Source organism: Ictalurus furcatus, chromosome 10, assembly GCF_023375685.1.
Source record: "Ictalurus furcatus strain D&B chromosome 10, Billie_1.0, whole genome shotgun sequence".
Lineage (NCBI taxonomy): Eukaryota > Metazoa > Chordata > Actinopteri > Siluriformes > Ictaluridae > Ictalurus > Ictalurus furcatus.
The window spans coordinates 1,476,073-1,503,764 of record NC_071264.1 but is presented as its reverse complement, the minus strand read 5'-3'; the positions used below and the strand labels follow the sequence as shown (position 1 = coordinate 1,503,764).

Genomic DNA, 27,692 nt, shown 5'->3' with positions numbered 1-27,692 from the left:
TTACCACTTCCTCATTATGGGTGAGATATATATTTATTGTTGCTTACTGTTACACATTTTTTCTCTCTAATCCTAAGTGTGTTATGCATTTTTGGTGCTTCTTAAACATCTTGTGAGTGAGTGAGTGAGTGACTGTGTGTGTGTGTATGTGTGTGTGTGTGGGTGTGTCTGTGTGAGTGTGTGTGTGTGTGTCTGTGTATGTGTGTGTTTCTTAAACATTTTGTGAGTGTGTGTGTGTTTTCAACTTTATGCTCTTTCAATGCACCTGTTTCCTACATTCTTTGCATGTGCTTTTACATGTACATGTGGATATATTTATGTGTTACCACTACTGTTTTATCTCATTTCTTCCTTTCTGTTCTCTGTCCAGCTGACCAACACCTTCATTCAGCTGGACCTTCTCTCTCGGCTGATCAATCACTCTGGGTGAATATCTGTGTCATCAGATGGCACATTTGGCAGTGGATGTTACAGCTCTGCTGGAACGGCTCTGCTCTTCACCTGTACCCCCAGGGTTTCCTCATCCTCCCGCTTATCGTAACATTCCATCCGTGACTTATGCTCATGTTTCTACTCAAACTGAGGCTCATCTGTCTCCCATGACCTCTGTGGAGGGCTCATTTATTCTTTCCACTGCTGATGACAGTAGCTTTGCTACAAACACACCACCATATTACCCATCATGTACAAATTATTCTCCAACAAGTCCTGTTCTCTCCCCAGTGTATGATGTGTATGATGGTGATTCTCAATAAACTACATACTCTGTTACCCTTGGGTTTTCCTGTGTCTTAAATGTTTTCCACAGATCTAAGAACAGTTTAGAGAAATTATTCACTGAGAGAAGAGTGAAAAGGACTGTGCAATGTGTAGCATATGAGCAGCATAGCTTTGAGTCAGTGAACAGGCTTTAAGACCCAGCTGAGTCCGTTATCTGTGATTGGGACTCCTGACATCAGTGTAATTCCTGAGGTATGAGGCGTGTCTCCTGTTTGAATAAGTGTGCAGACTGTAGCTGAATTAAAAAGATGGAATTATTGGTGTTTAATGATGAACACATTGTGTAACAGTGCTGAGACAGTAGAGTATTAATTATAGCTGATATTTCTGATATTTTCTAGAATGATTGCAGGAAAGAGATCAGACTCACCAGAACCCAGCTGTGTGTCCATGAAGAGTGACTGGTCAATGGAAAAGCCGATTGCCTTCAGAGACAGAGACAGTTCTACTGATGTGAGGTCAGTACAGTGAGGTCTTTTACAGCAGTGTTCCACCTGATCAAACTCACTGGTCTCATTATGAAGCCCTTCATGAGCTTTATCAGGTGTTGAAGCAGTAAAACACTAAAGTGTGCAGTGCTGCAGCTCTCGGACTGGCAGTGAGGAAAACTGCTTTAAGAGTTCAGTTCAGCCTGCAGTCCTTGAGCTAGAGGGTCTATGGTGCTACACAACAACATTTACACCTGGGACATTAATGACAATATAAATATTTTATTAGCTGTGAATATATATAGTCTATATTACATTATGTGTTTTGGTTGTTCACAGACCACAAAAGAAGAACTCAAACATCAGCAGAAATCAGTTGAAGTGCATATTCAAGGTTTGTGTCTTTTTAATGTGTGTAACTTGTGTGTGAGTAGGTTTCAGGTTTTTTATTTAAGATAATGAATTTACAGATTTATTGATGCACAGCAGCATTATAAGTAATTGTTTGTTTCTAACCAGGAGCTGGAACACAAAGTCATCACTCTGATAAAGAATGAGCTGAAGAGGTTTAGGAAGCTCCTGACTCCAGATTACCCAGCACACACTGAGAGGGAGGTGGAGGATGAGGCGGATCTGCACAGTGTCAGAAAGGGAGTTCTGAAGATCACACTGGACGTCCTGAAGAACATGAACCACGCAGATCTCGCTAACACACTGCTCAACAGTAAGAGCTCTGAGTCATGGCTTTATTCCATCAGGTTCACTTTAGAGAGAGGAAATCGTTTTAGATAGAAACACTTTTAGTTTGAAGTTTGAGTTTATTATCATGTACATCTGTTGCTTTTCTGTTCTGTTAATGGTCCAGCTTGTGGTTATGCTGTACAGTGGTCCTGTTCCTTCAGTAATATTTAGTACATGAATCGGGAAAGAACAGCAGCATTCAAAAGAATTTTACGTTTTAAATTATGTTCAGTGATTATGCATTAAAACATGTTATTACTTTGTTTATTAGAGTCTTTGATGTCTGTGTACCAGCCAAAGCTGAAATCCAACCTGAGAGAGAAGTTTAAAAGAATTAATGAAGGAATCTCACAGCATGGAAGTTCAGCACTTCTGAATGAGATCTACACAGAGCTCTACATCACAGAGAGTTGGAGTGGAGACGTCAATAATGAACATGAGGTGAGACAGATTGAGACAGTGTCCAGGAGACCAGCAACACAGGAGACACCCATCAAATGTAATGATCTCTTTAAAGACAAGTCCATCAGAAGTGTTCTGACTAAAGGAGTTGCTGGAATTGGAAAAACAGTCTCTGTGCAGAAGTTCATTCTGGACTGGGCTGAAGGAAAAGCAAATCAGGACGTCACCTTCATGTTTCCACTACCCTTTCGAGAGCTGAATCTGATGAAGCAGACAAATCTCAGTCTGATGGATCTTCTTCATCACTTTTTCCCAGAAATAAGAAAACTAAAATTATTAGACTGCAACTCCTACAAAGTGGTGTTGATCTTTGATGGTCTGGATGAGTGTCGACATCCTCTAAATTTCCAGAACAGTGAGCGATTGTGTGATGTGACAGAGTCAGCTGCAGTGGATGTGCTGCTGACAAACCTCATCAAGGGGAATCTGCTTCCCTCTGCTCTCCTCTGGATAACCACTCGACCAGGAGCAGCCAATCAGATCCCTCCTGACTGTGTAGACCAGCTAACAGAGGTACGAGGGTTCAGTGATCCTCAGAAAGAGGAGTACTTCAGGAAGAGGATCAGTGATCAGAGCATGACCAGTAAAATCATCACACACGTGAAGTCTTCAAGAAGCCTCTACATCATGTGCCACATCCCAGTCTTCTGCTGGATTTCAGCCACTGTTCTAGAGAGAATGTTGGGTGAAGCAGAGAGTGGAGAGATCCCCAAGACTCTGACTCAAATGTTCACACACTTCCTGATCTTTCAGATCAAACACAAGGACCAAAAGTACCATCAGAAATGTGACCCTGATCCTCAGCAGACCAGAGAGAGTATCTTGACACTGGGAAAACTGGCTTTCCAACAGCTGGAGAAAGGAAACCTGATCTTCTATGAGGAAGACCTGAGAGAGTGTGGCATTGATGTTAGAGAAGTGTCAGTGTACTCAGGAGTGTGTACCCAAATCTTCAGAGAGGAGTTTGGGCTTCACCTGGGGAAAGTGTTCAGCTTTGTACATCTGAGTGTTCAGGAGTTTCTGGCTGCTTTATATGCATTTCTCTCCTTCATCAGCAGAAATGTAACAGAACAACAAACCACTGATCTGTCTGATCTTCTCAACAAGACAAACATGTCTGATCTCCTCAGGAGTGCAGTGGACAAGGCCTTACTGAGTGAGAATGGACACCTGGACCTATTCCTCCGCTTCCTTCTGGGTCTCTCACTGGAGTCCAATCAGACTCTCTTACGAGGCTTAATGCCACAGACAGGAAGCAGCTCTCACAGTAAACAGGAAACAGTCGAGTACATCAAGGAGAAGATCAGGGAGAATCCATCTCCAGAGAAATCCATCAATCTGTTCCACTGTCTGAATGAACTGAATGATCATTCTCTAGTGCAGGAAGTACAAACTTACCTGAACAGAGGAGGTTACAGTCGTCTCAGTGGAACCAGACTCTCTCCTGCTCAGTGGTCAGCTCTGGTGTTTGTGTTACTGAACTCAGAACAGGAGCTGGATGTGTTTAATTTGAGGAAATATGACCCATCAGAGGAATGTCTTCTGAAGCTGCTGCCAGTGGTCAAAGCCTCCAGGAAAGCTGAGTGGGTATTTTTTTTACTTATAAATGTATTACTGGATGGTTTATTATTTTAATATAACACTGAACTGCACTGTTTGGATTAATGCTCATTAATAGTTAATCTCATCATCTTTAAACAAACCACTGGTACTTTTACACAAGATTGTTTCACTATTTCTTATAACACAAAATCATATAATTATTATTTATTGCATTATGTCTAAAATTTATGAAAGAACTATCTATACAAAATAACTTTGTATATTCATGAATGCTTTTGTTAATTTTGTGAACTAAACACCAATGAAAGGCACTTTTTCTTTTCTCCTTATATTTGAAAGTGACGTTGAACAGAACAAAATGACAACAAGGAAAAAAAACACTGTCAAAATGGGGTATGAATACAAAATATAAAAAGTAATTATTAAAACACTCTATTCAACATCAGGTTTCAGGAGGCAATTTGACAGTACCACCTAGGTACCAGTTCTTTATCTTTTAGTTGGCCGATGCCTGTTTTGTGTTGGAGTGTTGCAGGGAGTTTAGCTCCCTTATGCACACCGTTAGTAGCTCCTAGCTCCGACTTTAGTGATGTAAATCAGCTGCTGAAAATAGCTTTTGCGACATTGGCGATATAGACAATATACAGTAGGAAAATACCTATCAATAGACATTTTTCTATTGTCCTATTCTATATATTGCTATATTGCATAGCCCTATCTACACTGAGGGACACATGTGAAAGGGTGGTTTCACACCTACCTTGTTTGGTTTTACTTTACTCATTGTAAAGTAGGACTAGTATTGGCATATTATTAACTGGTAGTGTCGAGTTCTATAACTCTTTATTTTCTGTAATAAAATGCACTATATCTGCAGTGTTTGTTGAAGAACTTTGAACACAGATCAGAGTGTAGTGTGTGTAGGCTGATCATTCTCACATGTATGTGTTATGTACATGATCTAATGATCTTATAACAAATTGTAGCTGAGAGATTGTGGAGTGCAGAAAGGCGTGGCTGCTCCTGTAAATGTGCTGATGTGGTGTCCTATTCTCTGATTTCTGTGTGTGAGAGAAACACACTCACATTTCTGTTATGTGGTCAACTTTAGCTGTATTATGGCTGTGTTTGTGTGTTTGAGATCAGTGTTCTGATATTTAATTTCTCTTCCAGGCTGTGTGAGTGTAATCTGACAGAGGAAAGCTGTAGAGGTCTGTCCTCAGTTCTCAGCTCAAACTCCTCCAGTCTGAGAGAACTGAACCTGAGTGTAAATAAACTGCAGGATTCAGGAGTGAAGCTGCTTTTCACTGGACTGGAGACTCCACACTGTACACTTGAGAAACTGAGGTGCACACAATTACACTCACTCTCTAAATTTTTTTTTATATATAGCACTATTCATATAAATTTTGTACATATGTAACCCCTTCTTCGTGCTGGAAGTGTAATATTAGATGAGATAATATTAGACTACTTTAAAAGGTTTTAATTAATAGAATCCTGAGTACTTAGTAGTTGATGGTGAATTTGCTAACCTCTATTTACCAGTAGATGATGTTAACACAGGCATAAATGTATAGAACAGATTTAGTCTTGAGATAACAGTGCGGTGCCTCCACTGAAGAATTACCCTACTCACACACTATGAGCTATATGGGTATTCCCCAGAAACAAATATCAAGTATGTCAAATATATACAAACCTTATTAAATGAAAAAGAAAAGTTCAAAGCCGCCAAGTAATATGTATAACAACAACAAAAAAATACATTTATTTTCCTATATTCTGTTTTTTCTGGGATGTATTCAAATCTTTCCTTTTTTTTAATGTTTTCGTAAAATATCCCCTTATGCTTTAACTTCAAAAAAACTCAAACTGTATGAATGTATAGTAGACAAATTTAGACAAGTAAACTCAAATACTCATTTCTTCCTCACAAAAGAACATACCAGAGTTAACCACTGCCTCAGACGGTTTTAGCTTAACAAGCATTAAACACCACTAACAATATAGTTTGTATTTGTTCCATCTTGTTGTAAATGTTCAAACCTTTACCAAATGCTTGGGTTTCTGTTTTTTTCCCGTTGGGGCCCGTGAGTTGGTGCACATACAAAAAAAACCTCCTTGGCTCCTTTAATGAACTGCTACTCAAAACTCTCCATTACTCACGCCTCTCGAAGGGAAGAATTAACTGACTTGGAAACGAGCTGAGTGAATGAATCCGCTGCAAGCGAGGTTCCAGCAGGCAATAGTCAATTCAGCGATGCAGGTTTGGCGGTAGAGTCCCTTCTTACACAGGCGTAGTTACTGTGCTACTTAGCACAGTTCTCCACAGTCCTTGTCCCTTCAATTCCACGGTGAACACTGCGGCTGGCGGTTACAGCTGTCCATCCCTAACGACAACATTAGCTTAAACGTCCTTGGGTTACAGTTTATACTTAGCCCTTTTCAAGCTAGTGCAAAACAACAAATGCAGATAACCGAGCTGCACTTCACTTAAACCTACAGTTTACAAATTTACCAAACTGCTAGTTGCACACGACTCTTAGCTGAACAAAATGATATTTGTGCCACTACTGTAACAGTACTTTAGTCTACAAACATCGTCACCTCAGCGTCAAAACTCAATTTTCTTTTCCCGCTCTGCTCCCGCGTGTCATTCCCTCCCAGTGGGCTTCATCTGTCCTCCAACCTCTCTTTTCTCCACTCCCCAACAAAGGTGATCTCTGATTGGCTACGAGTATAATTAAACAGGAAACGTATTGGCTTAGACTGCTCCACTGAAAACAAATTACAACTCACCCTAAAGCAAAGGATTATGTGAAATGCAGTTTTCCATTGAATTTACCCAAATATGTAGCAAGCATGCCAGTTATTCAGCTGCATTTTTGGGAGGTACCTACACATAAAATGCAGCTCAAAGTTCTTCACAGTGGAAAATATATAATAAAAAGGTACAATGCCTGCCTCAAGACCTTGGGCTCTGTGTGAACATTTTGCCCAGCAGGCCAGGACCACTGGGAGTGGGAGCTGTTGTAGGAGCTTCAGGAGAATCTGAGTGCTGAGTGCTGCTTGAGAAAGTGCACAGATGCTGCACGCATGTCCACATTGACATGTCTCTGTTTGTTACCGCATGTGTTTTTGTTTTGGTTTATGTCGGTCTCCACCCATGTCATGTCATTGGTTGTTTCCCATGTGTCATGATCACTTTCATCTTTTCTGTGTTTCCCCATTGATTAGTCTATATATTTAAACCCCCTGTGTGTCTTTGTGCTTTGTGAAATATTTACATTTACATTTATGACATTTGGCAGATGCCCTTATCCAGAGCGACTTACAGAAGTGCTTTGAAGTCTCTATCAATAAACACATCCCAATACTGGTTCACTAGGTCGTGGACTAAGAATACTATCAGGCTTAAAACTCTGTTGGGAGGTAATATAGTAAGAAAAACACACAATTTATTTATTGTTTTTTAAATGAAAAGTGCTAATTTAAGTACTTTAGGAAGAGGTAGGTCTTTAGACGTTGTTTGAAGACCGACAGTGACTCAGCTATTCGGACATCTAGGGGAAGTTCTTTCCACCACCTAGGTCCCAGAACATAGAAGAGTCTTGATGCATGCCTTCCTTAGAGATGCATGCCATAGCCTGAGAGATGGTGGCACCAGTCTAACAGTGCTAGAGGTTCGGAGGGAGCGTGGTGCAATGCGGGGTGTGATAAGTGATTTGAGGTAAGTGGTGCTGGACCATTTTTGCCTTTGTAGGCAAGCATCAGTGTTTTAAATCTGATGCAGGCAGCTACAGGAAGCCAGTGGAGGGAACGTAGCAGTGGGGTAGTGTGGGAGAACTTAGGAAGGTTGAAAACAAGTCAAGCACCTGCATTCTTTATCATCTCCAGAGGTCGATTGGCGCTCACAGGCAGAACTACCAGGTGTGAGTTGCAGTAGTCCAGTCTCGAAATAACAAGAGACTGAAGCAGTACCTGAGTGGTCTGTGTGGATACAAATGGACAAATCCTCTTGATGTAAAGGAGAAGTCAACATGAGCGTGTCAGATTAGCAATGTGAGAAGAAAAGGACAGTTGAGTGTCCATGGTTACCCCAAGGTTGAGTGCAGTAACCGAAGGTGTTATCAGAGAGTTGTCCAGGGAGATCACAAGCTCCTGATATGGTGAGGAATCACCAGGGATGAACAGCAGTTCAGTTTACCTGGGATTAAGTTTCAGCTGATGAGCTGCCATCCATGATGACATATCTGCCAGACATGCTGAGACATGTCAGAGGATCTGAGGGAGGGAAGAATGAGTTGAGTGTCGCAGTGGTATGAGAATCCATGTGAGGATACGACCTCACTAAGAGATCAAGTATACATGGAGAACAGAAAAGGACCATGTGCTGAGCCTTGTGGGACACCAGTGGAGACAAGCAGATGTGGCTCCCCTCCATGTCACCTGGTATGAGCGACCTTCCGGGTAGGAAGCAAACCACTGCCATGCTGCACCATGAACTCTGAGACTCATGAGGGTGGAGAAGAGAGTCTTGTGGTTGACTGTGTCAAATGCTGCTGAGAGGTTGAGGAGGATGAGGACTGATGATAGTTTGGCTGATCTAGCAGCATGTAGCTTCTCAGTGTAGGCCAAAAGGGCAGTTTCTGTGGAATGTGCCGCTTTCAAGCTAGACTGGTTAGGATCTTGAAGCTTGTTCTGTGAGAGGTAGAGAGACCGTTGATTGTAGACAGTGCATTCAAGGATTTTAGAAAGAACAGAGTGATACCAGTCGGTAGTTGCCGATGTCAGAGGGATCGAGAGTGGGTTTCTACAGGATGGGAATAACCCTTGCTCTCTTGAATGCAGTTGGTTCATGACCAGGTGATATGGAGTAATTGATGATAGTCATGATTGTGACATTCTGGAAGGGATTGGAGCCAATGGGCAGGTGGTAGGATTGCAGGACAAGATGACCTTCATGATCTTTTCTGTTGCTAGATTAGAAAAATGTGCCAGTAAAGGAGAAGGGGAATCCTCAATGGGTAGTGTAGGAGTTGGGGTAGAAGTGAAGGTCTGGCAGATTTTTTCAATCTTTTTATCATAAAAGGTGGCAAAGTCTTCAGCAGTCAGGGAGGACAGAGCAGGAGGAGCTGGTGGGTTGAGTAGTGAAGAAAAGATGGGGAGCATGCAAGGGTCTTGTGCAGACATTTCCAGCTTTTCCTTATAGAAGGCAGTCTTAGCTGAAGTCACTTCAGATGAGAATTTGGACAGAAGAGCGCAGTAAGATGCAAAATCTGTGTCGAGCTGTGATTTCTTCCACTTGTCCCTGCTGTTCTAAGATTTTCTCTTCTCTGTGGGACAGGAGCCAAATGCTTTTACCCCACTTTGCCTTCTAGATCGGCACAGTGGCGCAGGTTGTCCAGGCTAAGGAGGTGTGTTGTTGGTGACAATCCTGTTGAAGAGTGCTGCAAGGATTTCAGCGCCTCATCTTCCTAATAGCTTCCAGAACTCGGCTGGGATATCATCTGGCCCTGTCACTTTACCATTCTTCATCCTCTTGATGGCCGACAGTGCCTCGGCTACAGGATTGGTGGGACAGGTCCATGTACGGGTTCAAAGCTGGAAATTGGTGGATGCAGGAACTCTTTGTTGGAAATCACTGAGAAGTAGTCAAACCAGCGCCGAAGGATAGCTGGCGGATCTTGGAGAAGCTGATGGTTGACATCTTTGATGTGCATCACCTGACTGATGGCTTGAGTGGATTGGTGGCAAGAGCTAGCGAGGCAGTAGATCTTATTTGCCCCTTTTGGTATGTCAATCTGGTCATACAGATAATCATAGTTCTTTGCCTTGGCTGTGGCTTGCGCTTTTCACTATCACACAGAGAAACTGCTGTATTTAAATAGTTTAAAGTGTCTCAGTGACTGTTGGTCAGAAATCTCTCACACTGATGTGCTCTTCAGCCTCTCATGCTATAATCAGTCACGTCTCTCTGTTTGAAACGTGACAATAACAAGAAATCCAAGCACTGATAAACTTGGACATGCACAGAAATGGCACAAGATTGTTGTGTTGGTTAAATCAGTGCTGTCTCTAAAGTGTTGAACAGCATTTAATGAAGATGCCGTGACAAACAGAAGTGATTTATAAATCGTCTCTGTGAAATTCAGCTTTGTGTTAATCACATCGGAACAATGTAAATTTATTTCTACAGCATGTAGATCACTGTACATTACACACATTTACTTTACTAACATGCCAATACTATTCATACTTTACATTGAGGTCAATAAGTCAATTTCTCTGATGTTATCTGTCCTCATGGAGCTGGTACCATTTTATAAACATGATTATATTGTTCTATGGGTGCAAAAATATTCCAGAAAATGTTTGTAATGGAATTTGCACCCTGTCCAGGGTGTACCCTGCCTTGTGCCCGATGCTCCCTGGGATTGGCTCTAGGTTCCCCGTGACCCTGAAGAAGGAGTAAGCGGTAGAAGATGGATGGATGGATGGATGTTTGTAATGGATAGTAAATGTGTGCATAATGTGCACAATGTACACACTGTACGCAATGTAATGAAGCAGTAAAGGACAATGTGTAAATGTTCTCCAGCAGAACTTTCCCCAGAGCTTTTGAACACACTGTATGAAAAACTCTCTGCTAGAAATAAAGAGGTGTGTTTGTTCAGAGTGGTATGAGATATTGTCTCATATGAGCCGAGACACATGGATCTATACAAGGGCAGTCTACGTTTATACACAAGCTGTTCGTTTGATATTTTTATCCTGACATTAGAACCTTGTGTTCAGGTAGACAGTTTATTTCCCAACTGATGAAAATGCCTCATTTCACAATCAGATAAATAAAGCAAACATTTCATAATTTCTCATCCAGGCTGTGTGAATGTGATCTGACAGAGGAAATCTGTAGAGTCCTGTCCTCGGTTCTCAGCTCAAACTCCTCCAGACTGAGAGAACTGGACCTGAGTAACAATAAACTGCAGGATTCAGGAGTAAAGATGCTCTCTGCTGGACTGGAGAATCCACACTGTTCAGTGGAGAAACTGAGGTACACACACACACACACACACACACACACACACACACACACACACAGAGCGCAAAGTTTTAATAAAAACAGAAACATCCAGTTCTAATCTGTGGTGATTGTAATTGTAGTGATCTGATATATTTTCATTGCTGTGTGTGAGATGGAGAGTAAATGTTTTGAATGCTAAAACTGAGTGTGTTAAGTGTGAGAAGGTTTTCTTTCTTGCAGGATGAATTACTGCAGTATTACAGATGAAGGTTGTGCTGCTCTGGCTTCTGCTCTGAGGTCAAACTCCTCATCACACCTGAGAGAACTGGATCTGTTTGGTAATAATCCAGGAGAATCAGGAGTGAAGCTGCTCTCTGATCTACTGAAGGATCCACACTGTAAACTGGAGACACTACAGTGAGTTACTGTCTCTTTACTCTACTAGATTGTATTATATTGAATAATATGCATTGTGTGCTATGTAATATTATCTGTTTTATTTTGTGTGTGTTTACACTAATGTTCATCTGTGCATGTTTTATCATCTCAGGGAGTTTTTCCTCACCATTGTCACCTGTGGCTGCTCATTATATTGTTATTATATTATTATATTGTGTTTATATATTTCTGTAAAGCTGCTTTGGGACAATGTCCATTGTTAAAAGCGCTACACAAATAAAACTGAATTGAATTGAATTCTCATAAGGACTGTGATGAGTAACTGTAATTAATGTGGTCTTTCATTCTGTCCTGTTCTCTGTTTTACAGCATTGAGCTTTATAAACTCACCAGGACTGGCGTATGACAGGAGTCTCACCTCAAAACTATTTTCCATGATAAAGCAGTTTTGGTAAAGCGTTAGAAACCGTCCCACATTTCCAGCAGTTTGGGAGCTTAAGAAGTTCCATAACAATAACCATGACTGATCACATCCTTTAATCCACTCAGCTACAAGTTACTTCAGGCTTTAATAACACACAGTATCTCAAAAAAGTGAGTACACCCCTCACATTTTTGTAAATATTTGATTACAACTTTTCATGTGACAACACAGAAGAAATGACACTTTGCTACAATGTAAAGTAGTGAGTGTACAGCTTGTGTAACAGTGTAAATTTGCTGTCCCCTCAAAATAACTCAACACACAGCCATTAATGTCTAAACTGCTGGCAACAAAAGTGAGTACACCCCAAGTGAAAATGTCCAAATTGGGCCCAAAGTGTCAATATTTTGTGTGGCCACCACTAGTTTCCAGCACTGCCTTAACCCTCTTGGGCATGGAGTTCACCAGAGCTTCACAGGTTGCCACTGGAGTCCTCTTCCACTCCTCTATGATGACATCATGGAGCTGGTGGATGTTAGAGACCTTGTGCTCCTCCACCTTCCGTTTGAAGATGCCCCACAGATGCCCAGTAGGGTTTAGGTCTGGAGACATGCTTGGCCAGTCCATCACCTTCACCCTCAGCTTCTTTAGCAAGGCAAAAGACTTTATCATGCTGGAATACTGCCCTGCGGCCCAGTCTCCGAAGGGATGGGATCATGCTCTGCTTCAGTATGTCACAGTACATGTTGGCATTCATGGTTCCCTCAATGAACTGTAGCTCCCCACTGCCAGCAGCACTAATGCAGCTCGAGACCATGACACTCCCACCACCATGCTTGACTGTAGGCAAGACACACTTGCCTTTGTACTCCTCACCTGGTTGCCACCACACACGCTTGACACCATCTGAACCAAATAAGTTTATCTTGGTCTCATCAGACCACAGGACATGGTTCCAGTAATCCATGTCCTTAGTCTGCTTGTCTTCAGCAAACTGTTTGTGGGCTTTCTTGTGCATCATCTGTAGAAGAGGCTTCCTTCTGGGATGACAGCCATGCAGACTAATTTGCTGCAGTGTGCGACGTATGGTCTGAGCACTGACAGGCTGACTCCCTACCCCTTCAACCTCTGCAGGAATGCTGGCAGCACTCATATGTCTATTTCCCAAACACAACCTCTGTATATGACGCTGAGCACGTGCACTCAACCTCTTTGGTCGACCATGGCGAGGCCTGTTCTGAGTGGAACCTGTCCTGTTAAACCGCTGTATGGTCTTGGCCAGTGTGCTGCAGCTCAGTGTCAGAGTCTTGGCAATCTTCTTATAGCCTAGGCCAAGGGTCTCAAACTCAAATTGCCCCGGGGCCACGTTTGGTACTGTCATCTCATAGGTGGGCCGCAAGAGCATTAAAGTACTCCAAGAAAGTGCAATATTCTCAAAATGTACTTTTTTTATTATCATTACCAACATATTTTATTAAACAAATTTAGTAGTAGTAAACATAACCATAACAATACCATAACAATAACTTGGTACCAATTTCAACATAAATGTAATAGTTCACACACACACACACAAATTTTTGTTTTGTTTTAATTCTTGCCAGACACCTGACAGCACTTCTTCTCACACAATTGAGATACATTTGCCCTGATTGAGGTTGTAGTCGAAACCCTAAGTACAGCTTCAAGATGGGCATCAGTAATCCTAGACCTGTACTTGCATTTATTAAAGTTCATTGTTGAGAAAAGTTTTTCACACAGATATGTCCTTCCAAAAAGCCACATTAACCGACTGAACATTTTTAACAGTTCTGGGAAGGATGGAGATAAGTTTCACAGAAGTTGTCCAATGAGATCTGCTTTTCCCTGTGCCTCCCTGAATTTAGTTTTTAGTTCACTGTTACATTACAAGTCAATAAGTTCCATTTGGAAGACACTTGGGACACTCTCCACATCAACTGAGAAGGGGTCTGCAAACAGCTGGAAAGTGTCACGGTGTGCCTTGAAATCAGCAAAGCGCTCATCAAATTCCTGCAGTAGGTTGTCAATAGCAGCTGTATATTTATCACCACTGAATGATGTGCCCCCCTCCACAAGAGATCTGCATGATGGGAAATGGCTAAGGTTTTTTGCAGAAAGCTGACATTTCCACAATCTCTGTTTTATGGAGAAGGCTTTCAAGTTTTCATAAGCTGCTGTGATGAGCTGATCAGGGCCCGGAGCTTCAGGTTAAGGATGTTTAGCTCATGTGTTATGTCCACTAGGAAGGCAAGATCCATCACCCATTATGGATCATCAAATTCATGAACATCCATTCTGCCATCTTCCATGAATCTCTTCACCACTGTTCTTAAATCAAAGAATCTGTTACGAAACGAGACTTGGACAGGAAGTAAGCGCAGGAAGGAAGTCTTTATTTACTATTTGAGTCAACACACGAGGAATCGGGAAACAAGATCTAAACTTGAAACTTGAACTGAAGTAAAGAACCTGAACTTAAACAGGGTGTGGACACTACCACATTTAACGTAACTGAAACATTTAACCTTTAACTAGAAATGAAGCACAAAACTTAGAACAAGACGTTGACATGAAACACTCGTTTAACTCAGGCATGAAACACTCGTTTAACTCAGGCATGAAACACTCTTTTAACTCAGGCATGAAACACTCTTCTAACCCAGGCAGGAAACACTCCTCTAACTATGGCAGGAAACACTCCTCTAACTATGGCATCAAACACTCATCTAACTATGGCATCAAACACTCATCTAACTATGGCATCAAACTCTCATTTAACTATGGCATCAAACACTCATTTAACCATGGCATGAACTAAGGAACAAGACAGGACATGGAACTTTACCGCGTGGCACCATTACACCCATCAGTCTCTATTAGTCTCTGCTCTAATATCGCGTGATGTGCGCAGCAACACGAGGGGTTTAAATAACCAGTCACAATTACACCTGAATACAGACAGCTGGGACCAATCATGACACACGCTCGAACATCAACCAATACCTGAACTGGAAGAGAACAAAACCTAAACAAAAGGCACATATCCATAGGAAACAGTCTTAGCGTCCATGCGCACTTCAAGCACGTGCACACGCTTTCCAGCTGCACGTGCACGTTGTCTCCACAGCGCCCTCTGCTGGTGAGATTGTAACAGAATCTCTTCAGGACATTTCCCCTGCTGAGCCAGCACACCTCAGTAAAGTAAAGGACATCACCATATGCTGACTCAATTTCTTGCAAAAAGGCCCTGAACTGGCAGTACTGCAAACCCCTGGATCTGTTATAATTAATACATTTACAGACAACAGACATGACATGTTCATATTTCAGGCACTTGCTGCACAGTGCATGTTGGTGTATAATGCAGTGCAGAACAACTGCTGGACCTGCTTTTTCCTCTTCTAATTTTCTCTCAAAAAAATATCTTTGGATGTGGTGCGGCCATGCATTGGACACAAACTTAGCAACTCTTCTGTCACTTCGAACTTCTCATTAATACCCCTTATGAAAATTGTAAGCTGAGTATTGTCAGTTTTATCTGTGCTTTCATCAAGCGCCACAGAGTATGCAGTGAAAGCTTTAACTTTATCATGTAACTGATCATAAATGTCACTTTACAACTCGCTGATCTGCTCCGTCACCGTGTTAGCCGATAGCGCTATATTGTTGAACAAGCTCTTTTTTTCTGGACATAAAATATCCGCAACTTTCATCATGAAGTCCTTCAGAAACGGGCCTCCGGCTTTGGCGATTAACTCACCTCAACTGCAGTATCAGCATCCTTTTTGGCTTTATGAAAAATAATTTGCTGAGACAGAAATCCTCTCTGTAGCTGTGTGGCTCGTGTTGCCCTCTCATCTCCCTCATACTTCTCATACTGCTCTCTGTGTTTAGTTCAGTAATGATGCTTGATATTATATTCCTTTAAAACTGCAACTATTTTGCTGCATATCAGGCAGGTAGCATTTCTATTAAACTCCACAAAAAAATACTGGGTAGTCCATCTTTCTTGAAACAGTCTGTGTTCATTATCCACCTTACATTTTGATTTTGACAGCAACATCTTTGTTCTTCAGCACCTTGTGCGCATTTTGGCCAACTTTGACCTTTGCCATAAGAAACGAAATGCATTAAAAAAAACAGAATTGTGTTTTTATTTTAATTATTTCAAAAGGGTAGGTTGAATTGGCATGAAACCGCTATAAAATATAATTAGATTTGGCGGGCCAGATTATATATATATTTTTTTTACATCCCGTCGGGAGTTTGAGATCCCTGGGCTAGGCCATCTTTATGTAGAGCAAGAATTTTTTATTTTTTTTCAGATCCTCAGAGAGTTCTTTGCCATGAGGTGCCATGTTGAACTTCCAGTGACCAGTATGAGGGAGTGTGAGAGCGATGACACTAAATTTAACACACCTGCTCTCCATTCACACCTGAGACCTTGTAACACTAACAAGTCATATGACTATGGGAGGGAAAATGGGTAATTGGGCCCAATTTGGACATTTTCACTTAGGGGTGTATTCACTTTTGTTGCCAGCGGTTTAGACATTAATGGCTGTGTGTTGAGTTATTTTGAGGGGACAGCAAATTGACACTGTTACACAAGCTGTATTTACAAAAATGTGAGGGGTGTACTCACTTTTGTGAGATACTGTATTTTACAATCCAAAGTCAAATCCTTCAGTGTCTACAAACAACACAGAGATATCATCACATCATCACACTGATTACACAAACACACCTCCATGTGTTGTAGCTCTTTATAGCTTATTTTTTTTAACTCCTTTTTAAATCTATTTATTCAGTGTGTTTCTGCTCAACATGGCTTTGTTCAGATTTTTGTAACATGACAGTGAAACATTCATTTCTACACAGATGATTGATTCACAATTGTAATATTGATTTAATCCTTTTTTAATAAAAAAATGTTCCTTCTTTGTTCATTTGTTTTAATAGTTACAATGGTGGATTGACTTTAATATATATATATATATATATATATATATATAAAAAGTGTAACTGAAAACCTTTAAATACATGCATTGAATGCATTCCTGTCATTTAATACAGTTTTGTACGTGTGTTGTATAAATGTCATTTACACTATGTGTAGTACAAAATATACAGTGTATAGAAAAAGCACACCAAAAACCACAAATAACATTCACCAAGTTTATTGTGTATTATACAAAAATAAACCACCAAATATACACAGCGAACCCACACCCACAGTCTCTCTTGCAGTGGAAAAAGTCCTTTTTAAGAAATATATACAACGGATAAAATCTTTTTTGCATTGTTCTCACACATTCTCAGTCCAAATGTGAGCGGATCCTACATTCAGCCTGAACAATGAATCCCGCTGCAGAATCCTACCGAAGCAGTGACAAATATAGAGAAAAAAACTAATCACTATTCCTTCAGCAGTGAAATCCTGGAGGAATGTGACAATAATCCACAACATGTGAAGGGAAATTCATCTGATCGCCCTCTTCCTGTTGCCTCTCTCCCTGTTTAAAGTTGCTTCTGTAAACATGCGCGCCGTTACCTGATGTCAAAACTGAGTCCATGTAAAGTCTTGTGATAAATCGAGCATGGAGCCAAACACAATGTGGATGATGCCAACAAGACAGTGCTAATAGCTAACATGTGCTATTCATTAAAACAATTATACACACAGGTATACATACTCAGCAAAAAAAGAAACATCCTCTTTTCAGGAGACTGTATTTTAAAGATAATTTTGTAAAATCTGAATAGGCTTTACAGATCTTTATTGGAAAGTGTTTAAATGATGTTAGGGTTAGCATGTTTTAACGCACTGGTAGCATGAATTAGCATGTTGCTAGCATGAATTAGCATGTTGCTAGCATGAATTAGCGTGTTTTAACACACTACTAGCACATGTTTTAATGCACTGCTAACATGATTTAGTATGTTCCTAGCATGATTTAGCACATTGCTAACATTATTTGATGTTGCAAGCATGTTTTAGAATGTTGCTAGCATGATTTGGCATGTTTAATGCACTGTTAACATGATTTACCATGTTGCTAGCATGAACTCGCATAAATTAACACATTGCTAGCACTAATTAGCATGTTTTAACCCATTGCTTTAACATGTTTTAACACTGCTAACATGAATTAACATGTTGCTAACGTGATGTAGCACATTGCTAGCATGAATTAGAATGTTGCTAGCATGATTTAGCACATTGCTAGCCATTATTTGACATGTTACAAGCATGTTTTAGCATGTTGCTAGTGTAACTGGTTGTAGTCTGTGTTGTGTGTTTTATTTTATCAAAAAAAAAAAATAGGCGGACGGCAACTGGGTTGATTCTTAATTTATCCTGCTCTCCCAGTCAATCATAATGCGAAAGGAAAGAATTCACCCAAGTAACAAATTAAAATAAAATTAATCAAAATTAAACCTACCTCTCCCATTCAATCATAATGCGAAATGGGCGCAGAATTCACCCAAGTAACAAGTTAAAATAATATAAACAAAAACCATACCTGATGACACAAACAAGCAGTCTCCCTGAGTGAATTGCCCTTAAACTGTGCTCTACAAAATAAACATGATGTGCAATGGTCACCATGTACTCTCAACACATTTTAAAACAAAATACAAAAAAAAAATTACTCAAAAAGAAGGGTAAAACAACAAAAATAATCACACAGGTAATGCTGGCTCAAATTTTGCCTATTACCTGAAGACACTTAACATAGAAACAGATACTCACATATTCAATTGGAGAAAGAAAAATAAGACACCAGCCGTGAGTGAAAAGAAGCAAGGGTCCAGGTTTATTCGTTCCGTTCCACCACACGAGATCCACACAGTTTGAGACGTCCCAAAATGCGATCTAAAAAAAAACAGAGCTGAAGCTCTTCTATTTATACAGTTTTCTTAGGGTCAGGATGACCCAGACACCAATGTGTTTTAGAAAGAGCCCTCCCTGAACACCATTAGGTTTTCGAAAGAGCCTTCCCATAATACCAATAGGTACGAGACTCAACATTTCAGAGAGACCTTGTTCTCACGGGGTCCGCCCCTTCGTCTGTGTTACTCCTGACTTTTCGTGAGACAAGAATCCTCCACACCTTTCTGTTTTATATCTGGTTATACTGCTTGCAAGTGTTTTACACCCTTTTCTGTATTCCATACTTCATAATATCATTATATTATCCTTATAATATCTTAATACTCCTTTTATTATTCTTATAATGTTCTGTTTTCCTTCTGTATGTGTGTGCATGGTGGCATAGGCCTCTGTGTGTGTGTGTGTGTGTGTGTGTGTCTCTTAGTTGACCGTCCACCTACGCTCTGAGGCCTGCTGCACTTAATCAAATACATGTATTGTTATCCCCCTGCGCCTTGCTTATCTGTGTGTTGTGTCTTAGGTGAACATCCGTTCATACAGTCCACCAGCCCAGTGAATTCTCAATAAGATTACATATTACTCATACTCGGTCTCCCTCTTGTTTATTTCATGTATATTTTATATACAACAGTAAATAGCATAACATTATACACACAAATTAAAATGGGTATATAATTATATAAATGATGATTTAAATAAAGATGAAACAAGATTACTGAGAACTCAAAATTAAACCTACCTCTCCCATTCAATTATAATGCGAAAGGGAAGAGGTGGAGCCAAAACAGGAAATTACACAGACCAATGACATCATGACAATTAAAAGGGAAAGTACTCACACAAGTAGACAGCTACATCAGGTATACGTTTCCTTTTGTGTAATTATACACATTAAATGTATGGAATATTTTCCATACCTGTTACACTAGCATGATTTTGCATGTTTTTATGCAAATGTTTAAATGTTTTAACCCACTGCTTTAACATGTTTTAACACTGCTAACATGAATTAACACATTGCTAGCATGATGTAGCACATTGCTAGCATGATTTAGCACATTGTTATCATGATTTAGCATGCTTTAACACACTACTAGCATGAATTAGCATGTTGCTAGCATGATTCTGGCATGAATTAGCATGATTAAACACACTGCTAGCATGTTTTAACACACTGTATCACTGTGGACAGTGTGGGAAAAGTTTTACCCAGCTGTGTACCCTCCAACAATACACACACATCCACGCAGGAGAGAAGCCATATCACTGCTCACAGTGTGAGAAGAGTTGTACTTGCCAGAGTAATCTCCAACAGCATGAGCGCATTCACACTGGGCAGAAACCGTATCACTGCTCAGAGTGTGAGAAAAGTTTTTGTGACTGGAGAACCCTCCACAGCCACCAGCAGAGTCCTACAGGACAGGAACAGTATCTCTGCAGACAATGTGGTGGAGCTATGCTCATTCAAGTTCATTAAAGACACACGAGTGCACTAACATAAAGCCATCAGATCTTGACATGTGAATTTGTCAAATTAAGATAATGTTTTTAATTTTCATTTTTAAAGGGAGGTAAAGAGACATTCAGGCATAAAACTATAAAATTATATTACTTGTCATGGACTGTAGTATTCTGTTGCATGGGACTTTATTTCTTACTCTCTGGGTTTTAGCAGAATTCATGATTTTATTTAGTTTTCCCAAACGCTACAATACCAAGCATGCAATCCACATATTTAACCAGTGGGAATGCCCACTTTAATCGACCAATCCAGACTTCTGAGTGAGACACATGACTCTGACATCTTCCTCTCACATAAGACTTTTCATTTTAAATGATTTGTAAATGCGAGCTAGAATTTGCTTTATAAAATGTCACGTTGTGAATATTATTGAAGTGGACACCTTTCCAACGCAACAGAAGATGGTTGCGTGAAGAGATCATTCTTGTCCAAGTTGCTCCGTCTTTGTAGCGTCCATTTAATTATAGCTAACTACACTGTATGGCCAAAAGTATGGGGATGCTTGACCACCACACCCATATGTGGCTTTTGAACATCCTCTGATGGAACGGCATCCAGTCCATGGTCTCTTGAGTCCAATGTTCCTGATATTGTTTTCAGATTTACTGCAAACCTGACCAGGATAACACACTTACACAGTAAGATCAACAAATGGATTTTTGTTGTATATATGTTCCTTTAAGAAGTAAGTAAGTGTTTGTATGACATGCAAGTCTTAGAATTTTTATTGCAGGGTCACTGTCACAATCGTGGATATACAGTGAATGGAGCATTGAGGGAGTCCATTAGCAGGGGTCTGGGTTTGATGACTCCATCACTTTAGTAAGTCACATGTTTAATAATGCCCCAAGTTTATAATTTCCTTATTAATCAACAAAAATTCACCTTAATGCAAATTATAAATGGGTTTTCTCATAGTTGTGTAATTTCCATTTAAAAATGTGAAATATTTCATTTGTAAATTTTCAGATGCTTTGTTTTGACACTCACAGATAAACGTAAGCATATTAATCATCCTTCATGTTTCTCCAACTTGAATAAAGTTTACTTGTGGGATATTTTATAAGTTTATTACTTTAATACCAGTTCATTCATCAATAGATTTTGAATGATGTTGTTAATATATGCTGGGCAGAAGTCCACCATTTAACATAAAGCTAATAGTCAGTACGTTTACATGGACAACAATAATCAAATATTAACCCGATTAAGATGATACTCTGATTAAGAAACTAGCATGTAAACAGCAATTTTTTATTACCTTAATCTGATTAAAGTCATACTCGAAGTAAACACAAATCGAATTGAGACATGTGGAGTATTCCTGTTTTAGTCGCATTATCAACGTTGTCGCGACGGACCAGCAGCCGGCGCACAAGAGACTAAAATCGCTCCTCCCGCGACTGCCACGGTGGTGCTGAAGAGACAGTTCCGCTTCAGCACCACCGATGTTTTGGACAGCCGGAGAGCACGTGGCGGCGGGGCGGGGCCGCCGACAGACACATGGCCGGTGAATGACGCGCGGCACAGGAGAATTCCACCATCCAGCAGGCGAGGGGAAAGTATAAAAGGGCGCTATTCCGCTCGCAAGAGGAGAAAACTCTCGCAGTACATGTGCGTATAGCTCTATGTGTGTTCTCAGATGCTTATCGGCTAGTGGGTGCTTACTAATTGTCATTGTGTGTGTTTTCTTTTCCCAGATGACTCAGATGCGAGCGAAGACTCCGCCGCCTGGCTGCAAACGCGGCGTTGCCTGATCGCCGAACGCAACCCCTGTCACTCGGGAAAGCCCGCAGACAACTGAGACCCTCACCACACGATTACACGACCACACGATTACACGCCCACACGCAAGCACCCACAGACACATGCGCACCCACTCACACCCACCAGACTGTCCTGAATAAAAATCCTCCATGGCAACACCAAAACGGCCTCCCGTGTCTGTGCTCCGCCCACCGCTGGCTAGTTTCCCTACAACGTACATTACAGACATGTACACACCTTAATCACACTATTAACGTCGTGTGGGAGTTTTCACTGCATTGTGCGAAGGGACACGTACCCACACGGCAGCGCTCAACCGTTTTACGGAAAACAAGAGAGCACAGCTGCGTCCGAGGTGCGTCTAGGTAAGGTAGTACTTACCTACTATATAGTTGCTCCAGGGTCCCGGGTTTGATCTCGGGATTGGATGACTGTCTGTGTGGAGTTTGGAATGTTCTTCCTGTGGCTTTCCTCCCGGTGGTCCGGTTTCTTTCCACATGCCAACAGGTGACTCAGCTACGATAAATTGCCCCTAAGGGTGAATGTGTGTACACGTGGTGCCTGATGGTGTACCATTCAGATTGTATTCCCAGCTCACACCCAGTGTTCCTATGATAGGCTCTGGATCCACCATGACGCAGATCAGGATAAAGGGGTTACTGAAAGTGAATGAATGGAATTCAGGATAGAGGAAAAAGAGAAGCTGGTAAGGTAATTAACTTAAAAGAAATTGTTAGCAAATTGTTGTTGTATAAGAGGAACACTCTTGGATGGATGTGCTGTTATTAAAAAATAATCAACTTCAGGTTGGTAAGAGTAATTCTGCTTCATCACAACACCCTGTTGTTGCTTATTTTCCTATAACAGCATGTTCCTAATGTATAACTACCTCAGCTGATACACTAATTGTGCTGAGAATGAGCCATATCTCAAATACTCCAACGGAGGTTCGACTTTATAGTGCAGTCCAGTGTCAAATGTCCTTGACACGTTGTTTTTATCATATTTAGTTGATCTTATCCCATTTTTGGGCGTTTTAGTCTTATCTTGATCAAAGAAAACCCTAAATATTTTAGTCTAGTTTTAATCAATGAAAACTGTTGACACTTTTAGCCATAAGATTAATATTAATTAACATTTCAGTCAATCTAGTCTAGGCAGTGGTGGAAATGGCCAAGATACACTGGGGGGACTCTAGGTGTGGAGATTTTGTGTGTGTGTGTGTGGGGGGGGGTATAATATAACAAATAACATTGCACTTATATCATATCTTTCTTGAGTATCAAGCCAGGAACATTCAGTCAATGAACCACCTTCATGAAATATGTGTGGAACACAACAAACACTCTTCATTTATCATCTTCCATATCACGACCCTCTGCCCTCTCACCCCCGACTTTTTTACCAGGTGGTCCAAAGTAATTTAATATAGGTTTTTTTTTTTGGTCATCAGAGATCTTTAATACACTTGGTGAAGTCACATCTTAAAAAATCGATGGTAGAACTCATTGCTATGTTTAATAGAGAAAGTAATAGTATTTCCACACACACACTGCAATGAGAATTTACAGGATTGGGATTAAACAGCTGTGTGGCCTAATCAGTGTGAGGCTAAACAGTTAAAAACGACTTCACTTTGCTAGGGAGCATAAAGATTGGACTGAGGAACAATGGAACAGGTTGGTCAGTTGGTCAGGTCTAGGCTCAGCAACATTATACAGCAATAAAATGAAGTTAGCCGAGTACCTGAATTTACTGAATGACCAGGTTATACTGTACCATCAATGGATTTGTTTTCTTCCCTGACAGCACAGGCATATTCCAGGATAACAACACCAAGATTCTTTGGGCTCAAATCGTAAAAGAGTGGCTCAAGAAGCATGAGGAATCATCTTATATTTTCTATTTTGAAAATCTAGAAGACTGGTACACGAAACAGACCTTTTGGTAGGATTGAAGGAATACATGAGAGATTTTTAAAGTTGAACACTAACTGTAATAGGAAATTTGGAATTTGGTAATAGGAATTCGGCCTGATGTGTGAAATCCATCATCGCTCAGCGTGATCTGGACTTGGCAGAAAATGGGCTCAAACTGTATGTAACCTTCTTAAAAGTTAGCTTGAAGTAGATATTTAAAGAAGATATTTTTTCCCATTCATTTGCATGTTTCATTTATGTTTCAGTTTTGCTGCGAGTTAGTATAGGTTTTTTTTTTTTTGGTTATCAGAGATCTTTAAAACACTATTGGCAGCTTTTAGATGAGCGTCTCAGCAGTACTCTGTCAGAACTTTGGTCGCTGTCCTTTGGTAGCAGTGGCACTAAATCGGCCACTGGTGTAGCTACAATACGTTATAATATAGCAATTAAACTAAAGAATTATTTTACGGTGTGTGACTTTTGGCTACGGCAGTACCAATAATCAGACCAAAAATCGTACATCATTTTACAAACCTGTACTTGAAGCCAGCTTTAATAAATAATGACTATGTTGTTTAATAGTCACATTGTTAATGAGTGACCATTGCATTTACTTATCTTTTTTTTCTTTTTCTAATAGCCATATTGCATTATTTTGGAGAAAACACTATAAATGGCTTAATAATAATAATAATAATAATAATAATAATAATAATAATAATAATAATAATAATGAACAACTTTATTTTACAGAGCACCTTTAAAAGCAACTTCTCAAAGCGCTGGGAGCAGTGGTGGCTTAGTGGTTAAGACTCTGGGTTACTGATCGGAAGGTCGTGGGTTCAAGCTGCCACTGTTGGGCTCTTGAGCAAGGCCCTTAACTCTCTCTGCTCCAGGGGTGCTGTGTCATGGCTGACCCTGTGCTCTGACCCCAACTTCCTAACATGCTGTGGTATGCAAAGAAAAGAATTTCACTGTATTTCACTCATTATCATTATACAAAATAAGCAGTATACAGAATAAAAATTATACAATTAATAATAATAAAAGTAGACCTCAGCAATCAAATGCAAGTTTAAAAAAGTAAGTTGAGTTGAGCTTTAAAAATGTAAAAGGTCTGAGCTTCCTCAAGTTCTAGAGGAAGAGAGTTCCAAAGGGAAGGAGCAGAGACAGAAAAAGCCCTGTCACCTGTAGATTTTAAGCAGGTTTGTGGAACAGTTAACAAATTACACCTAGTCTGCGATTTGGAGTGTAAGGGATTAATAAAGCAGATAAATAATGAGGAGCCAAGTCATGTAATACTTTGTATGTTGGGACGCTTTGTAAAATGTAAATAAAAATGATTTGCAAATCTCATAAAACCATACGTTATTCCCAATAGAAGATAGAAAACATATTAAATGTTTAAACTGAGGAAATGTACCATTTTAAGGTAAAAATAAGGTCATTTTGTACTTGATGGCGACAACATGTCACAAAAAAGTTCAGACAGAGCCATGTTTACCACTGTGTAGCATCCCCTCTTCTTTTAACAACGGTCCACATACGACTTGGAACTGAGGAGACCAGTTGCTGTAGTTTTAGGAGAGGAAGGTTGTCCGAATCGTGTCTGACATAGGGTTCTAGCTGCTCAACGATCCTGGGTCTTCTTTGTTGTGTTTTTCCGTTTCATGATGCACCAAATGTTTTCAATTGGTGGAAGGTTATTTACATTTCACACAGCGTGACAACTTTTTTGGAATTGGGGTTGTATATTAAACTCACCCAAGATTTATATATAATAGATAGTTTAATGTGAATAAGAAGGTGTTCACATGTTTGGTATTATTCAAAAGGGGGTGTTGGGGTGCTTGGTGCTATTGGGGAGTGAATTTCAAGTGGGGGGGGTCTACCAGTTGAAACTGGGTGTTCTGCATGTGGTTGCGCAGTGTTGAGTTTTGTGAAAGATGGGAAGTAGCAGACGGGAACGCTTCTTTAGTTTTAACGGAGCTGAAAATCTTAACAGAAACAGTTGCTTTAACAGATGCGATAGTAGAAAATTTGATCTGGATGAAGCTGCATGCACGAACAAGTAATTATCCTGGTTTAATCTATTTTGAGTCATCTTAATTTATTTTCACTAGCGTAGCTTGCTAAGTAATCCACAGGTAATCGAATGTTCATACAGTGAGAAATAATGAATGTTATCTCTGCACATTATCACACCGCAATACAAGATTACATGTCACATAAATGAACATTTACATTTATTCATTTAACAAACGCTTTTATCCAAAGCGACTTACAGATGAGGAAATACAAGCAAAGTGATTTATAACTGAGTTATAGAGAAGCAAAGTGCGCAGAGTAGAGGTGTAAGAGCCAGAGGAAGTTTGATTTTGTTTTGTTTTTTAATGAGGGGATGGCATTTTAAGAGTTAGTTAAGTGCTCATGGAAGAGGTGGGTATTTAGCTGTTTATGAAGATAGTGACAGATTCTGCTGTCCGAATTGAGGTTGGAAGTTTATTCCACCACTGAGGAACAGTTAGTGGAGTAGAGCCATGGTGAGTAGGCACTACTAAGCGTCGGTCGTTAACTGATCACAGATTGCGTGAGGGAACGTAAGCCTTCAGGAGAGAGTTAAGGTAGGACGGTGCTGTTCCAGACAAGGTCTTGTACGTGAGTATCGAGGCCTTGAATTTGATGCGGGCAGCTACAGGAAGCCAGTGGAGGGAGATGAAGAGGGGTGTGACATGGGTCCTGTTGGGCCGGTTGAAGACGAGGCGTGCTGCTGCATTGAACATGAAACATTCATTTGAGTTGAAAGTATTTTATTAGCTTACTTGTAGAAATCACACAGTGATACATGACACTGAAAAATTACTTGCAATAATCCTGAAAATAGGTTAAGATAGATGTTAAAGTGTGTCCCCTAAAAGCACAAGTGGCCCCTGCCTAAAATACACACATACACACAAAAAAACAAAGCTGAGACCTTAAGTGGTTAAAATTATGGTAAAAGATTGTGTATCATTATAAACTATACACACTTAGGGTTTTCCAGAAGCTTCTCAGCCTCCAGCCTGTTCTTGAAGAAACACAACATGGAGCGTAAAGTCTGAGCAACACGTCAGAGAAACCAGAGTACCCAGAGGAAACCCCTACAGCACAGGGAGAACATGCAAACTCTGCCCACATAGGGCTCATTCCCCTGCCGCCATTTTGTGACATTTCGATATAAATCCTTATGTAAAATGCATCAAAAATCGAGGAAGATTAGACCACCATACACAAGAGTATTCATCATAACAGACTTTTTAAACATACTTTTACATTCTGTCACGATCTCCCATTTAGACAGAGCTGCAGCCTGCCGCGCTTTGAGTGCCAGAGGGCACGCACGTGCAACAGCCAGGGGCGGGAGTGCTCAGCGAGCGCACGCTCATTGAATGTTGATAACTGTGACATTGTTTACTGTGGACATGTGCGTTTATTTTGTTTCTGTTCTATCTCCTCCCTGTTCGGTCATTGGTTGTTGTTCGAGGGTGTGTCTTCATTGTTTTCAGCTGCCAGCACTTAACACTTATTATGTTCGGGATATATTCCTCTCGCTTCCCTGTACACCTCGTGGAGTATTACTATAGTTAGTTAGTAGTTTGTTCATGTCACATACCACGATAGAGTAATGTAGTTCGATAGATTAATTTAGGTTAATGTTTCCCTGTCTTAGTTTCATGTTTCGTGCTTTTGACCCCGTTT

The 27,692-nt window shown here is 40.4% G+C and overlaps 2 protein-coding genes across 2 annotated transcripts; both read left to right on the top strand.

Annotated features, from left to right (window-relative positions):
- The first annotated feature begins 913 nt into the window (after nt 1-913).
- On the top strand, nt 914-9,358 carry LOC128613853 (NLR family CARD domain-containing protein 3-like). The gene is made up of 6 exons (XM_053634988.1): nt 914-1,238; nt 1,548-1,602; nt 1,728-1,932; nt 2,221-3,994; nt 5,148-5,321; nt 9,325-9,358. The coding sequence occupies exons 1-6, from the start codon at nt 1,123-1,125 to the stop codon at nt 9,356-9,358; spliced, it is 2,358 nt and encodes a 785-aa protein (XP_053490963.1). The 5' UTR covers nt 914-1,122.
- Nucleotides 9,359-10,979: 1,621 nt separating this feature from the next.
- LOC128613657 (ribonuclease inhibitor-like) lies at nt 10,980-11,496 on the top strand. Its single transcript, XM_053634662.1, has 2 exons — nt 10,980-11,034; nt 11,245-11,496. Exons 1-2 carry the CDS (start codon nt 10,985-10,987, stop codon nt 11,423-11,425), a joined length of 231 nt encoding a protein of 76 aa, XP_053490637.1. The 5' UTR covers nt 10,980-10,984; the 3' UTR covers nt 11,426-11,496.
- Nucleotides 11,497-27,692: the final 16,196 nt, after the last annotated feature.